Source organism: Chelon labrosus (assembly GCF_963514085.1).
Source record: "Chelon labrosus genome assembly, chromosome: 16".
Classification (NCBI taxonomy): domain Eukaryota; kingdom Metazoa; phylum Chordata; class Actinopteri; order Mugiliformes; family Mugilidae; genus Chelon; species Chelon labrosus.
Genome location: NC_140349.1, coordinates 2800269 through 2816753, shown reverse-complemented (window position 1 = coordinate 2816753; position 16485 = coordinate 2800269). Strand labels below are relative to the sequence as shown.

The 16485-nt window shown below is 45.2% G+C and overlaps 1 protein-coding gene across 1 annotated transcript in view; it reads left to right on the top strand.

Annotated features, from left to right (window-relative positions):
* The window catches only part of grin2da (glutamate receptor, ionotropic, N-methyl D-aspartate 2D, a), a gene marked incomplete at its 3' end in the record, with an annotated part of 143125 nt that extends 131819 nt beyond the window's left edge, over positions 1–11306 (top strand). Inside the window, exons 16-19 of the mRNA XM_084562579.1 lie at positions 1341–1402; positions 2103–2273; positions 8115–9558; positions 9877–11306. Of these exons, the coding sequence (XP_084418705.1) occupies positions 1341–1402; positions 2103–2273; positions 8115–9558; positions 9877–11306 (3107 nt within the window). The remainder of the gene's footprint in view (positions 1–1340; positions 1403–2102; positions 2274–8114; positions 9559–9876) is intronic.
* Between the last annotated feature and the right edge of the window lie 5179 nt (positions 11307–16485).

Below are 16485 nucleotides of genomic sequence, written 5' to 3'. Positions count from 1 at the left end.
TTCGAATCCATCAGCCGACTGGGGCCTTCCTGCGTGGAGTTTGCATGTTGCATGATCTGTCCAGGGTTTACCCTACTGCCTTTTGCCTCCACCAGAGGACAAGCAGTTACAGAAAATGAATGAATTAATGAACTTTAGCTGCGAATAGTTTTAAAATCGTTCTCTTGGTACATTTGCGTCTATTTCTTGATTCCTTAAAGGGGAGTTACCGTTTTTTTACAACCTGAACCTTATTTCTGGCATAAAATACGATCGTTTACTCACCCATATAATTTTGGTGTCATTTGGAGTCGTTCGGATAATATTTAGATCTGTGTATATCCATATAGTGGGAGTGAATGGGGCACCGAAACGCAGCCACTAAATAACGCAGTATCTGCCGTAAAACTTGTTCATTTCACCAATATTTGTACTCATTTGACTCAAAACGGTAAGGACGACCATCATAAACAAAATCGTCGTCCACAACCTCAGAATCGGAAAAAAATATTCAGCTATGCCGCAAAAAACTGGTGCGTGCGGGACTCAGAGATGACATCATCCAGGTCAGAGGTTAGTAGATCAATCTACAGACCCCGGATGATGATAACAGGTAACTCCGGACTCAACGGGTAATAGCACTAGCGTTTCATAAGAAAATATTGGTGAAATGAACGAGTTTTGAGGCAGATAATGCGTTATTTAGAGGCTGTGTTTCGGTGCCCCAGTCACTCCCACTATATGGATATATGCAAAACTACATATCGTCCAAATGACTCCAAATGACACCAAAGTTATATGGGTGAGAAATAAGGTCCAGGTTGTAAAAAAAAAAAAAACAGTAGTTCCCCTTTAAAGCTCCAAAATGACATTTGCTCTTTGCATATCTGTGCAGTGGACCAGTGAGTGGGCTTTATTAAATGCTTGTAGTATCAACAGTAGCATATCACTTTCATTTTACAATGGTGCCACAGGTTTAAAATTTCCTTTTAACTCCGTTTCCTCTTGGTTTGCATTAATGTTGTTTTCTTTCCTTTTTAAACGCTATAACCAACAAGGTTTCAGTCTCTCTTCTCATTTCTCGTCACCACGCTTGTGTTTCATCATCTCTTCGTCTCCTTTTTTGTTGTAACACTCCTCGTCATCTCCCCTCTCCAGTTTTTCCTCCTCTTGCCTCTTTCTTCTCCCTCGTGGATCAAACACCTCGCTCTCATAACAAAGGCGCAGTAAATCCTCTATTATTTTCTTCCTTACTGCTTTTAACTCCATTGCCTCTTCCTTCTCTCTACCTGAGATCGACCTTCCTGCCTCTTGGCTTCTCTTCTTTATAACCACCTCCTTCTTCTTCTTCTCTCTTCCAGATGAGATTGACATGTTGGAGCGCCTCTGGTTGTCAGGTATCTGCCACAATGATAAGATCGAGGTACGACATATTTACACCTCACGCACACATTTCCCTCTGGACTGATTTTACATTCAGCCCAACCTGATGTTAAGTTGCCGTTGTGCTGATCCTGCTGCCGCTGATACTCCCGTTATCTTTCGTAACTGAGTGCATGAAGAACTTTTTTCCGTCCCTCATTCATCTCGGTAGTCTAATCTTTTATCCAGCTTCCACTTAAATAATAAATATGACACTGTTAGACGATTTAGCCAGGGAAAACAAACGACAGACATGTTGCCCCCACAGGAACCTTTGCTATAAAGCATTAATGGTAACTGAATCCGGAGTGGAATGCTGCCTGGCTGGAGATGAGAGCGATGAATAAATTAAACGGCCTGAAAAACCTCTTTGTTCGACGCCAAATAGATGCTTTGCTCTGACTGACATGTTTTGGCCTTTGCATCGTTAGTGTCGTGAGTGCTTTGGCTCTAAAATATCACAGATGGGTGTCCTTACATCTGATGACAGGAAAAGGATTCTCCTCTGCACTGTTGGCTGTAATTAGCTTTTTATTATCCGCTGTCTGGGAGACAAATTGCCCCTCGTTAGTAATAAATACACTTTCCTGTCTCATTTCTGTTCCTATAATCGTGTTTTCCTTTACATCTTTTTCCTTGTTTTTGTTTAATTTTTGTTTTTTAACCTCCCATAACCTTTCCTCACTTTGCCTTTCTTCCAGGTGATGAGCAGTAAGCTGGACATTGACAACATGGCGGGGGTTTTCTACATGCTGCTGGTGGCCATGGGCCTCAGCCTCCTGGTCTTTGCCTGGGAGCATCTGGTGTACTGGAAGCTGCGGCACTGCGTTAAGAAATCTGGTGGGATGGACTTCCTCCTGGCTCTCAGCAGGGTAAGACACAACCAGCCAGCACCGATAATAATAGGTTTCCTTAAGTTTACTTTAGATGCCATACTCACAAATGCTACTCACCACATTAAGCCTCGTAGATGTGCAAGAAAAACCCAAACATTGAAGTTCAGGATGCACCAGCGTATACAGTATTTTGGTAGGGTCGTTCTCACTTGCTCAACTGTAGTAACTTTCTGGTGGAGACTCTGCAAGACCTTTCCATTTACATATAAATCCATACCCCATCCTTTGTTCACAGCACCACCTCCATAACCCCCTCCCTTAGTCGATCTGTATGAATGCATTGCCAATGTTCTAGGTTGGCTTACCTCCCCAGACACAGACTACTGCAAACTCTGTAGTAGTGGAATAATGGAGTGATTTTCCTCAACAATCCCAAATGGAAAAAGTAAAAAAAGAAAACTGAATTTCTTCTCATTCTACACTGCCGGGCCAAAAAAATATTTTGTTGGACCTGGATTGTTTGGATAAGCATTTGTTGCATTCATTTTTCACCAAGATCTTGTATTGATGATGGGAGAGTCTGACCACAGCACAAAGCCTTCTCCAGCACATCCCAAAGATTCTCAATGGGGTTAAGGTCTGGACTCTGTGGTGGCCAATCCATGTGTGACAATGATGTCCCATGCTCCCTGAACCACTCTTTCACAATCTGAGCCCCATGAATCCTGGCATTGTCATCTTGGAATATGATCCATTGATGGAATAACCTGGTCATTCAGTATATTCAGGTCGTCAGCTGACCTCATTCTTTGGACAACATAATGTTGCTGAACCTAGACCTGAGCAACTGCAGCAACCCCAGATCATAGCACTGCCCCCACAGGCTTGTACAGTAGACACTAGGCATGATGGGTGCATCACTTCATCTGCCTCTCTTCTTACCCTGATGGTTCTCCACTATCCTTCCAGTTTTTAATAATGCGTTGGACAGTTCTTAACCCAGTTTTAGTAGTTTCTACAATCTCCTTAGATGTTTTCTCTGCTTGATGCATGCCAATGATTTGACCCTTCTCAAACAGACTAACATCTTCTCCACGACCACAGGATGTGTCTTTAGACATGGTTGTTTAAGAAATGAGAAGCTACTCATTGCATCAGTTGGGGTTAAATGACTTGTTTCCAGCTGAAAGATAATCACCCATGCAGTAATTATCCAACAGGAGGCTCCTACCTGTTTGCTTAGTTAAATCCAGATGGAGACTTTTATTTTGGCCAGGCAGTGTAGTGGCCTTCATCGGGGTCATCCCTTAGACAGGTGATATTACACCCCCTGAGGTGTAAAAGCAGAACTGACTAAGAAAACCAGAGAAAGTAAACTCATGAGAGGCTTAAATTTTTTATTTCAGACACACTTAAGCAGCTGCTCTCGCTGATTTGAACAGCCTCAACCTGAGCAGGAAAAACTAATCAGTGAAACAAGCTGCAGATTCACAAAACAGCTCTTGAGAGGAACCGGTAACCGATGTGTGCAGGTGCAGATGTTCTGAAGAAGGTGTAGAGACGTTTGAGGGTGATATTCACTTCAGTCAAACTATGCCACACAAGAATGTGTCTGAAAACACAATCAAAATGTGGGCTGCACGGAAGAAGAAGGTGTCACTCACTATCGGGACTTGTTCCAGGAGGGACAAAGGGAGGCTCGAGCCAGAAAGAGGAACAGCGGTGGTATACATCTGCGGCATCGTGCCAAAGGGTCCAGGGCACAGCGATCACTTAGTTGTTGCACAGCTATTTTCTTTTATTGCCAATCCTGTTCCTGTAAGTTCAGCTCGGGGTCATGGAAATATTTAGTGCAGACGAGAAGACAAAGGAAAGAGGATGAAAGTATTGCAGGAAAGAAAAAGGACGTGAACTGACTGGAAGAGCAGAGGAGGCATGAGGAGGAGGGGGTGTTACTGGAGAAAGAAAGTGAGGAGAAGGAGCAAGGTAATAAGGGGGACGCTGAGATAAGAAGAGAGCAGAACTGGCCGAGGTAGTGGAGGAGAGCAAGCGAAGGGGGAGGAGGCCAGACGGAGGTAAAGAAGGGAAAGAAACCGTAGAGACTGAAAGAACAAGGGAGGGCAGACGTGAGGTGGAGGGGAGGAGAGACTGTTGAAGTGGGAAACAGGCTTCACGGAGCACTGCAGAGATATTCTTATTAGTCAGGCGCTGGTGTGAAAGGTACTACCGGCTCTAAGGGTGACACCACCTTGTTGGAGCGGCCTCAGAAGATCCAGCAAGACAATGCAGTGCAGAGAAAATGGTTAATTTATGCAGAGCAGAGCAGAGCAGCGCTGTAATTGCACTATAAAAAAGAAGAGAACATTACGGTTCTTACTTTTGAAATTATGCTTCCAGTGTATGAGTGGAATAATAAAGTCAAGACTTTCAACCTGCAGAAAAACAAAATCCTTACCTCTGCACTTAGAAAGTCAGACTAGAACTCTAAGATCATGAAGAACGCTCATCTGTAAAAAATAAGCTTAAACTACACAGTCTGTCAACGTCTTACTGTTAACAGCAACATTTCAGATTCTGAATGATTGCATACATTTACGTAGTAATGTGAAAATCCATATGTCTGGACTGAACAGCTAAGTAGCCTTAAAAAAAAACCACTAATCAGTGAGGCTAACCAGAATAAAAGGCTTCAATTTGCTCGGGAGCATAAAGATTGGACTCTGGAGCAATGGAAGAAGGTCACGTGGTCTGATGAGTCCAGATTTACCCTGTTCCAGAGTGATGGGGGCATCAGGGTAAGAAGAGAGGCTTTGTGCAGTGGTCAGACTCTCCCATCATCCAGAAAAAAAAAACAAGCTGAAACAAGGTCCAGTTGTTGAAAAATGTCCTTCCTGACTCACCTGTTGGAACATCGTTCACAGATTCTTTGCTAAGTGTTACTGTACTTCAGGGAAAAGAAAAATATGACAGCTTCTTACAAGTCTAACAATAATAACTTCGATAAAATAATGAATGGAAAAAAAGATATTAATGTTTTATTAAATCTTGAACCCTTCTCAGTCCAAAGTGTGACTTCATATTGACCGTCTGGGCCAAAATCCATTTTGTCCTTTGCGGTCTCTGATCTCCGTGCAGATATTCTTTGTTCCAATTTCGCCAGAACTCTGATCCGTAGAGAATACTCTGAGAATAAAAACATCAGTTCCATGCAAAGGACACCCCACAAGACTGGTTAGCTTCTTATCTCCCGAGCATTGTGCTGTGCTTGCTTTAAAAGTCTCTGCAGCTGGAACTGCGTGACTTGCTTTAACCCAATCAGTGACTCACCCGAGTTTCAATTTCACAGTGCGCTGCATCCCGTGCTCCTGGGACTGTGATAGCGCTTCTGCCGCTGGGGCTGCTGATTCATACGTCCGGAAGGGCCATTATTACAGTCTCTCCATCAAAACGGTGTCCCGTGGGTTGGTGGGGGGCGGGCAGAGATTTACAAGAGCCCAACACGGTTCATTATTAAGATGTGACAGATACAGTGGGATCATATAAATCATGTTCACATATGAGGAATAATAGTTTTTGTGATTTACATCTCCTCAGCGCTGTTAATTGAGTCCCAGCGAGGTGTAAATACACAAAGGCTACTGGAGGAGGAGCAGCCAGACACGGTGGAGACAGAGCTGCTCATCTGACACAGTTTTATAATTAATGATAGTAAAAGATGTCATGAAGCACTCGTCATTGACATGCACATTTCTGATTCTTTCATTTCATGTTTCATTCATTTCAAACTTTGTGTGTGTGAGCGTTGCTGCTGAGGTGGAAAGAAGCCCGGGCTGGTGAGTTAAAGTTTTATCCGCAGGCTGGAGCAGTTCATTAAAACCAAGAGACGTCAAACTTATTTATACCCAGCAAGACATTTCTGTCCTAATATATGTTAGTGAGAGCCACTTACAAGAAATTACCACAGAATATACAGTACCACTTAAAAAGTATTTTCACCCCTCAGAGTTTTCTAAGGTTTCTGCATAAAAATGACTCAAAACATCAGCTCTCCTGGTAGAAATATTCTGTTTTTGTGTTTATTTATTTAAGGAACTCTTTAATTTGTACATATCTGTGAGGTGCTAAAGTCAGTGAACCATTGTTTGTTCTCAGTATCTGCTGTGACGTCCTTGTGCAGCAGTTACCCGCAAATAAATGTTTCTGTTAACTGCTGATCAGTGGTCTACAGCAGCTTGGACGAATTTTAGCCCATTCCTCAAGAACAGAACCACTTCAGTTCTGAGATGTTGGTTTCCTCACATGAACTGCTTGCTTCAGGTCCTTCTGCAACATTTAGCTTAACTTTTCGGTTTAGTTTGTTTGACTGGTTTCTCGTTTACATGAAAATCTGCTGATGTTTTCAGTCATTTTTATGCAGAAATGTTGAATATTTTGAGGGGAAGAAGCAGCACTGTGTACGTCCATGTGAAGGAGAAAGTCTGTCTATGCACAATTTAAAACCAGACTTTTAGAATATGCTTTTTATATTTTATAGTTTCCTCTTTCTTGGTATTTATTGGACAATACACCGATACAAACTCCTTTTATGTTAGAGCAAAAATTTGTTGTCATTAAGATCATAACTAATTTAAAACAAAAAAACAAGTAAAAATCAAACAGCTGAGTGTGAGGTTCATATTTCTAAAGTGTTCAGTTGCCTTAAAAAATTAGGTTAGAGTGTACCTTAAAGCGATCAGGGAATTGTTATGCAAGACATCTAAGTTCTAGGAGCTGGAACTTGTTTTGCTGCCACTGAAATCTACTTTAGCTCAGAAAATAAAGTTTTTAATCTTTATTAAATGCACTGGAATTAAAAAAACGAGGACACAATATGAGTACATTTTCCCTTAAAGCGCAGCCTCACTCACGCTTCGTTCTGTTTACACCATTAGAAGATAGGGTTTTGTTGCTTTTGCTCTCCCCCTTTGTTCGGACTCTGTAAACTCCTTGCACACACCACTCTGTACAATTGTTTCTCACAGCGCCTTCGGTGAAGATGCAGTCCTGTTCTGACACTTTGTTTGCAGTTGCTTTGTTTGGTTTGATGGTGTGAAAATTGGCACTCCAAGAGCCACGGTAAACTCAGCCCAAGGTTTTTCCCGAAAACTATCCTTAATATTTAATGGTCAGTACTCTCAGACTGTCTGCCTCTGTGGGAGATGCTGTGGCACAAGTTGAGGTAAATCACCTACAGCGATTTCCCAGCGTCTTGAGAGAATATCGATTTGTTCTTCAGAAAGGAATCTTTTCTTTTCAGACACGCCGATACCAGAGTGATGCGGTCTGTTTTTCTGCAATGCACTGAATAATGATTTGCAATGTAAAGCCTTTCTCCACAGGTTTGTTTTGTTTTCCCTGGTTGTGCTAATAAATCACTTCCTCATTTGTGTGTTGCACCTTGTACAGCTTTTCATTGGAATCATTACAACTTTTGGATGCTTGGGTGCTTGTTTCGTTTGCCTGATTGAAGGGGTGCTCCACAAGCTGAGGAGGCTACATTGCACTTGTGCCGTTTCCTTTCCTCTCTATGACCCATGAGTTCCTGTCTCTCTCTACTGATCTACCCAATAAAGGCACTAGAACACACCAAAAATAGATCTGAAACTTTCAAAACATCTGAGTTTTTGTTGATAATCGTACACAGTCTTCTAAAGATATGTTTCAAATGGTTGGTGTAGAAATCAGATCGAGGCTGCTGTATTGATTTCCTTTTCAGAATCTGGGATGTCAACCTTTTCTGTATTTCTGTGCCTAACACATGCGAGTGCAACAGTTCCTCCTTATCATAGTTGGAGCCCGCTGGTCTAATTACAAACTCTGTGTTATCTCTCCTCCTAGGGGATGTACAGTTGCTGCCAGTTTGAAGATGAGACAGCGCCAGGAGGGAGCTCTTTGCCCCAGTACCACACCGTGGCCACCATGCCTACCGCAGCCCAGCAGCACCTCGTCACAGCCACGGTCAACAACACGACTGCCATCGCCATGGTTCAGCAGCAGCAGCAGCAGCAGAAGCACCACCAACAGCAAACGGGGCCGACCTATACCACCATGCTACCGGGATCGCCGCCGACTACAGGACATTCAGCGATGGCTTTGGGTCCATCAAACAGCCCCTTACTGGAAGGCCCCATGCCTTGCTCCTCCTTCTTGCCTCGCCACGACCGCAGACTGGCTGTGGTTGATCGCTGGAATAGGCCCAAGCCAGAGAAAGTCATCAGTGCAGGCAGTAGTGGAGGAGTAGGTGTTGGGGGGATAGCTGGAGGGATTACTGAACTACAGGCCCAGCAGCAGTACCAGCAGAACTTTGGGCAGCATTGGAGCCTGCAAGGAGGAGTTGCAGGCGGAGCAGGGGGAGGAGGTGACACAGGGCTAGATGAATATAAGCGCTATTATGGTCCAATAGATCCAGAGGGGCTAGGAGCTAACTCGGACCAACAGCCTGGAGGCCCCCAACAGACTCCCAAAGCCAATCCTCGAGGCTCCAAAGCCTCAGGGATGCCACGGCCGCCTCCGAAAGGCCCCCTGCAAGGCCCCCTGCAAGGCCCCCTGCAAGGCCCAGCGCACTTAATCCCCAAGCCTCCTCCACCTATCCCATCATCCCCACGAAGGCCTCCGTTCTGGCGACGAGGAAGCCTAGCTCAGGCAAGGAGAAAGGGCTCAGGAGGTCCCCTGTACGAGAATATACTTCCTCTGGGCAGGCGAGGAGGTGGGAGGTATGGAGCAGGCGAAGGAGGTGGAAGGAGAGGACGTCGTCCCCCTCCACCTCCTCCACTTCCTGTCCCCCTGTCCTCTCCAACGCACACCCCTACCACTCCCTCCTCCCCATGCCGTTTCTACTCTACTTGCTCCAGTGCCTCGTCTTCTTCCTCTTCCTCCACATCCTCCTCATCCTCCTCGTCGTCGTCTGTGTCGCTCTCTCGGTCAAACTCCCAGTCCTCTTGCTCCAGCGACAGCTCCTACAACTCCTCACTGAGTTTCCGGTATCGAGCGGGTGACCGGGATTTTACGGTGGATGACGACTATGACTCAGATCTTCTAACGGAGGAGTCCAGCCTACTCCTGGGATCACGGAGGAAGATTCGCTCACGACGCATGTCATCGCGCTCACTGCCGTGCAGCCCGCCGCCTCCGCCGATCCCGCCACGCAAACCGCGTCCACAGAGAGATTATGGCAGGGAGAGGACAGGCAGCCAGCTGGCCCAGCTACAGGAGTGGTGGGCATCGTGGGGCGACAGAGAGCGAGGCAGGGGAGGGACAACGAGCCGAGGAGACGGAGGAGTGGGTAAGGAGGAGAAGAGACACAACAAAGAGAGGGAGCGCGAGAGGAAGAGGAGGAAGAAGGGCCGGAAGAAGAAAAAGCGGGAGGAGAGGGAGAGAGAAAGAGAGCGAAAGCGGCGCAAGGCAAAGAAGAAGAGGAAGAAGGACGATAAGGTGAAGAAGAGGGAGCGGAAGAGGTCAGAGCAGGAAGGAGGCGATCCTGAGAAAAGAGAGCCCCTCAAATCAGGGACACCTGATTACCCATCATACCCGCGCCTGAGACGAGAGTCCTATCGGAAAAAGAGTGAGAGCTCAATCAGAAGCTATGGATGGAACATCCCAGGTGATGAAGAGAGGAAGGAAAGAGGAGAAAAAGAGAGGGATGACGGAGAAGACAGCAGAGTAAAGGAGAGACACGACAGACGAAGGAACAGCAAGCACTATCACAGCTCTGGCATTAAGCCTTCTACATCTGTTAAGTTCTGGGGAGGGGGCAACCCATCCTCTGATGCCATTCCATCTGCCTTCCTGCCCTTGTTGCCTGTCTCCTCTAAAAGGAGGAAGAGTAAAAGCTCCGACAGGGAAGCCGTAGGAATGGACGGAGAGAGGAGGCCATTGCTGGGACAGACCGAAAGAGGGGAGATGCACTCCAAGGAGGGTTTGTCCTTCCACGAGTGGGAGTCCGAGGTAGAGGACGACGAAGAAGAATCGGAACAGGAGAGGAGGAAAGCGGAGCACGGGAAAAGGCGGGGAGGAAGGACAATGTCTGATGAGGAGCGTGAACGTGATAAGGTAGTCGGGATATATTCTGATGATGACGGTTCTTCAGGAGAGTTTGGCAAGTTTGAGCGGTACTGGGAGGATCACGAAGGAAGGGCAGTGGGGGGGATTGGAGGGGGAGGTTGGTTTTTCAGTACCTATCCGTCCAGGGATAAAGCGGGCAGCATCAACAGTAGAGACGACCTGTTTCTGGAGCGAGGAGAGAGGTGGGGAACGGCAGAGAGCGGGTGGGGGTCCGGTGCAGGTGGAGGAGGAGGTGGAGATGGAAGAGAGAGAGGGTGGGGATCTGGATCACATTGGCCCCAGCCGCCTCTCACGCCTCCACCTCCCCGACGTTACTGGTCCGTGGACAAGCTCCACATACAGGAAGAGAAAAAGAGCAAACGCAAGTCCAAGGACAAAGGAAGAGCAAACGCAGCATGTTCCTCCTGTCACTCCCCCCGGCACCACCCGCACTCCCGTTCCTCCAAATGGGCCCGCATCACTTCGCGGAGCCAGGAAGAGCTGTATCACCACTGCCAGAGTTTTGGTGGTCCCTCAAAGCCCAAACACGACTCCTCATCCTCATCCAAACCCGATCGCTCGCAGAATCCATCCAAGTCTGGGAGTCAGTCAAACCTCAGTATACAGCAGCGGACACAGAGGACAGACAGGGATCGAGATCGAGGAAGACAGCCATCCCCACCTCCAACCTTTGTACCCAACTTACCGCCCCCACTCCCTGCCCTTCCGGCTCCCCCGTCATCGTCTCACTCAATCCATGCTCCCCCAACTTCCTCCTCTTCTGTATCGTCTCCCTCCGTAGTGTCCGCCCCGGGGGCACCACAGTCGTCCTCCATGGCTTCGGCAAGTGCCAAACTGCAGTACCAGAGATTGCGCTCTGTACCCCAACCCCAGAGGTTTCCTCAATCCCCTCATTTACCCCTCAAAGCCAAGAGCCTTTGCTCGCGAAGGGGCTCAGCCCATTTCTCCAGTGTGGAGAGCGAGGTCTGAACTTCAACAAGGTATCACAAGTCATAAGGAAGCCCTGGATTCTGGATTTGAATCTGCCCGGCAGCAAACATGGCTGCACAGCCAAGTCAGTTCAGTACACGCGCTGAGCCCTTTTCTTAATGTTCTGCACAACAAACAAACAAACAAACAAACCAGAAAGCCAAACTAAACCATGAGGGTAGGTGAAAGGAAAGCAGGAGCGCGTCTCGTGTTGCTTCCTTTCGATTCCTCTCAGTATGTGAAAGACACCAACCACAGCAACAACTTGCATTCTGAACTGAGTTAACCAATACACTCGACGCAAATCAGACATCACAAGTGGTACAACATGAAGGAGACTCCTTTGCTATGGAAAGTAAAGGGCTTTGGATGTTGCAGCAGAGCAGTAGTTTGTATTCAGAGGATTCTTAACGCTTACTGAGGGCTCAGGAACTTTGTAGTACTGTATGCCTGCTGCTCTCAGAAGCCTTTAACACAGAACAGTGTTCTTATTCTTTTCCCTTAAACAATCGCTTACCCCCGTTTTTCCTTTATCCAAAACAAACTGTTTACACCCCCTGCAGGACTGTGACGCCCACCCCGAGGCACCTTTGTTGTGTTTGATCAATAACTTCTTGTTTAGAGGGACAGGAGGGTGATAGCCACCTCGTCCTCTCTGGTATCCATCTTTTTAATTTTTTTAATCTTTCCCCCCTTTTCACTTCCTCTTTCCCCCATTTCTTCCTTCCTTTGTTTCACTTTCTATTTTTCTACTCTATTTCCACCTTTGTTCACATGTCCTCCCCTCTCGGCTCCTCTCCTCGTCGTGAGTATGTCGTGTGTCCGTGCTTTTACGCGTTTGTATTCTTGACAACAGGGTAAGTCAGCTGTGACTGATAATTCTACTGGCTTAATGACAAGCTGAGTGCCAAACCTAAGTAGAGCTCGACATCAATCTGCACACAGTTAGCTGCTGCGTTTTCCTTTTATCTCACGGAGTGCGTGCACATGCTAATACAAACACAAACACACACAGATATATCAAAGTGCACACAAACGCTCGCATACAGACACATGCAGGGCCACGCGAAACCTTAACAAGTCAATTCATTTGTTCTATTTCCTGAGCAATACATAATTCACCCCCGTGTTCATGTCCCGGCTTTATACTTTGAAGAACCTTTACTTCTTGTTGTCGTTGTTGTCGTTGATGGTGTTCTGTATATTAAGACATGTATTAAATCTAATACAACGTGAGCACTGTGCCACACCCCTGAAGCTTGGGCGCACACGAAACATTATCTCAACTACCTAGCTACGACAATGACAGTGTCTGTTCCCTCCCTGTATTTCGAATGAATGTATAGTCAGCCGCCAAACGAGTGAGCTGCAACAACAACTAAGACACTTGAAGATGGGAACTGTAGCATTACCAGTGGTTAGCGTGCATCGTTAGCAAAGGTCGGTACAGCCTGATGTGAAAAAAGGAGTTCTGAGGTTGCAGGTAAACTCTAGTTTGTTTAACAATTAGATCTTTCGGTTAGCTTTCAGTTTTCCGAGAGGTTCGATTGGCACCAAACGTTTGTAAAAAAAAAAAAAAAAAGCAGGTTGTGTGGGCTACGTAGATTGTTAGCCAAAGGTGCAGGGAAATAAATACTTACAGCCTTATGCTAATTGCTCCCGCCATGAAAGCATGAACATGAAGTATTTTAATGTCGGGACAGTGTGGTCGCACAGGGAACCGACCGGTGCAAAATCAGATCTTAGTGCGAGTGCCGTTTTGATGTCAAAGAGATCGTGCCTGGGCTGGATGCTAGCATGAAGGAAGGCGCTGCGAATCAGAGCGATGGCGTATGAAAGACACAGTAACGCCTCCCGTGATATTTATTTTTATCTCACCTTGTAAATGTGCAACCAAGAGCTATAGCTTTTTAATCCGTGACCGAGCTGACACCAGCAGTTACACTCCGATGTCAAGCACTTGGCTGAAGTGACGGACTTCTAACCGTTAGCATTAGGTGATGACGCGAGGCACCGGTGGATTTTAGCGATATGGGGGGCAGGAAAAGAACCGCTCACACAAAAACTGCTTTTCAGTTTGACAAAAACGCCTGAGCCATCTATCCCATAAGTCTGGTCAGCTCATGCTGTTTGCCTAGAACTGCATCTGAGCCATAAATTACTTCAGAAAACAAGAAGAGATTTTACATTTTTAACATGAACTTGTTGTGAAGAGTTTGTCTGACTTTCTTTAAGAAAAAAATCTAGATATATATATCATATATATATATAAATATAAATATATTTGTGGCAGTTGGTAGCATTAGATAAAATTGTTGTTTAGCATCTTGATATTTGGGGATATTGTTTCTCATTTCATCTCTATTATAATAAAAATATAAATGTTATGTGTTAAAAACACATATTACACCATCGTATTCACTGACGACAGGGAAATCGATAAATTTCAAATGACAGATTTACGTGCGACTGTATTAAACCAAGCTGGAGACAGTTCAGTGCTTTGCTCATTACAATCAGCCAGTGAAACCAGGAAAAGCAGGAAGTGTTTCTGTGCATTCGCATCGCAAAGCAGCTTTAGTTTGTCATCCTCGGGCTCGTCTGGCCTACCGTTCATCAGAGCTGTTAGCCAGCAGCGTGGCGGCGGCGGCTGTTAGCGGTGTGAACACAACGTCTGGACGTTTCCTCGGAAAAAAATAAAAATAATGTGCCACCGATATTTCCTTCTTTCCCCCTCGCTTCTTTTCCTCATGTCCTTCCATCGTGTTGGTGCGTGTCAGCAGTTGTAAAGCTGGTCTGTTTTCTTTTAAAAAAAAGAAGAGTATCTGTGGATATATTTATTTCATCAGAAGAAAAAAAATATCTTAATATATATGATAGTATATTTCAAGACTCTAAGATCTATGTTATATAAGTTTGTCTACTAAATTTACAGTATTATCTCAATGAATATGTCTTTTTCGTCTGTTTGTCTGTCTCTCCTCGTCTCGAACCCCCTGCTCAGCTCCCTACCCCCCCACCCCACCCCACCCCCCAGCAAAAACAGAGACCAGTATGTAACTGTGTTTTTGCTCACTTAAGACCAACCATCCGCCTCCATTAGCTATCGACTGTAGCTAACGCTAATCAACAAAGTGACAACCTGGAGGGGTGCGCGAGTGTCTTACGACCGTGTCACTGTAGCAGTGGTGGCGTGTGTTTGTGTACCCAGAGGGGCCTTTCTTTTTGGTTGGGGCTACAGATTAACGACTAATTAAACCTTTTATGGATACAGCAGCTTTTACCACAACGTTCACTCGTGCAGGGGTCGCGTTCGCCGACCCCGCCTCGGGTCCGTCGGGGGACCCGTGAGTTTATACCGTAGTTGTACAGTGAGGTAAACACGATGTAGCGAGCAGCACAGGCTTTCCTTTTTGCATCTCTTAGTAGCTGTATCACTACACAGAACATGCACAGCTACCCCTGCCAACCAACCTGTATGGTATATATAAGGACTTTGATATACGTACATAGTGTGTTGTATCTGCCAAGCTGCTGTGCTGTAAAAAGACAAAAAAAAAAAGAGAATTCTACAACCACAAACACACCGTTTTTTCTTTCTTGATTTTACAAAACTGGTAAAGCTAATACAAGACATGTCAGGGGGCGGAGCTAAATCTGCTCGCTAGTGTGGTTTCCACTACGGCCAAAAGTGGCTGATCCAGGGCTTTCTTTTGGTCACTTTCAAACGACAGTGAGTATTTCCTCTTTATTTATTTACTTATTTATTTCTCTCCCCCGGCGACTATGACCCCACCCCCTGGCTAGAACATGGAGACACCACTGCCTGAGGTCTTTCCTCTGGGCCAACCTCTGGTTCAAAGATAAAACCATTTTCAAGAATAAAAATATTTGAAGCATTTGCCTTGTCCAAGCCCTGGAGAGCCCAGTTTTAGCCTGCACTGGAAGCGTATCCACAGTTTTTTGCCTGTACGCCTCTGAACAATGTCTCAAGGCCTTGTATTAATACTGCTGTATCGACTGACCGTGTGGGATGATGGCTGGTTGTGCTGCACTTTATTGTCACTGCTTCACTCAAACACACACACACACACACACCTTCAGATTCACACACACACATATAGACACACACACACACACACACACACACAGATGTGGTAAGATGCGGCCACCAGTCTGCTTCATCCACATCTGCTACGAGTGGAGACAATGACAATACTGTGCTGTACTGCAAGCAAGACAAAAATAAAAAAAAAAGATGATTTTAATAAAGAACAGTTGTCTGAGGTTTAATTATTTATTTATTTATTTTCGCAGATTGCATGAGTCTAGATCAGAGGTCTTCAACAGGGTGTCCCGGACCCGTAGGGGGTCTGCAGAGGTACTGCAGAGGGGACGCGAAAGTTTTGGTTGATCAGATATTTTTTTATATCCCCCAAACTGAAATGTCTTTAAATACACATATACATAAATAGGGGGTCGCTGCTCCATCTCTCTATCAGTTTTGGGGGTCCTTGGCCTGGAAAACATTGAAGACCCCTGGTCTAGATTCTAGATTATTATCACTTTTATTTTGACCACACATCCACGCTACAGCGACTCTTAATGCATCTGATTCGTGGCACGACTTTAAGAAAGTTGACTGGTTTGCATGTCCCTTAACCCTCCTCCTATTATGTTTGGGGTCAATTTGACCCCATTCAGTGTTTAACGTCCCTAAATATATGATTAACATCATATTTCTATTTATTTTTTTTGCTTCATATTTAATAAATTTTACTAATTTAATGGGGACACTGCCCCCCTACATAATATATGTTATTATTCTTGATAATAGTTTTTCGTACCAAATGTTATAAATAACAAGAATATAACAAGAAAATGATATGAAGCCAATTAAACATATCTCTTTCCAATTTAAGAGATTTGATGGTGATCTGCATGTTTCTCCATAGTCGTGTAACAGGTGTCAGTGAATTTGAAGAGTTAAAGAGCTGCAAATCAGGAAAATCTGCTTTTTTCTCTCTCTTTTCTGAATTAAAAAAAAAAAAATGAAGCAGTGTCTTACTCTCAGATTTCCAAATGCCAGCGTTTGTGACACGATGTGTTCATGTTACTGTTAGATTAGGATCCCCAGCGGCTTTCACCAGCAAGAACAGCTTTTGCTCATTATGCACTA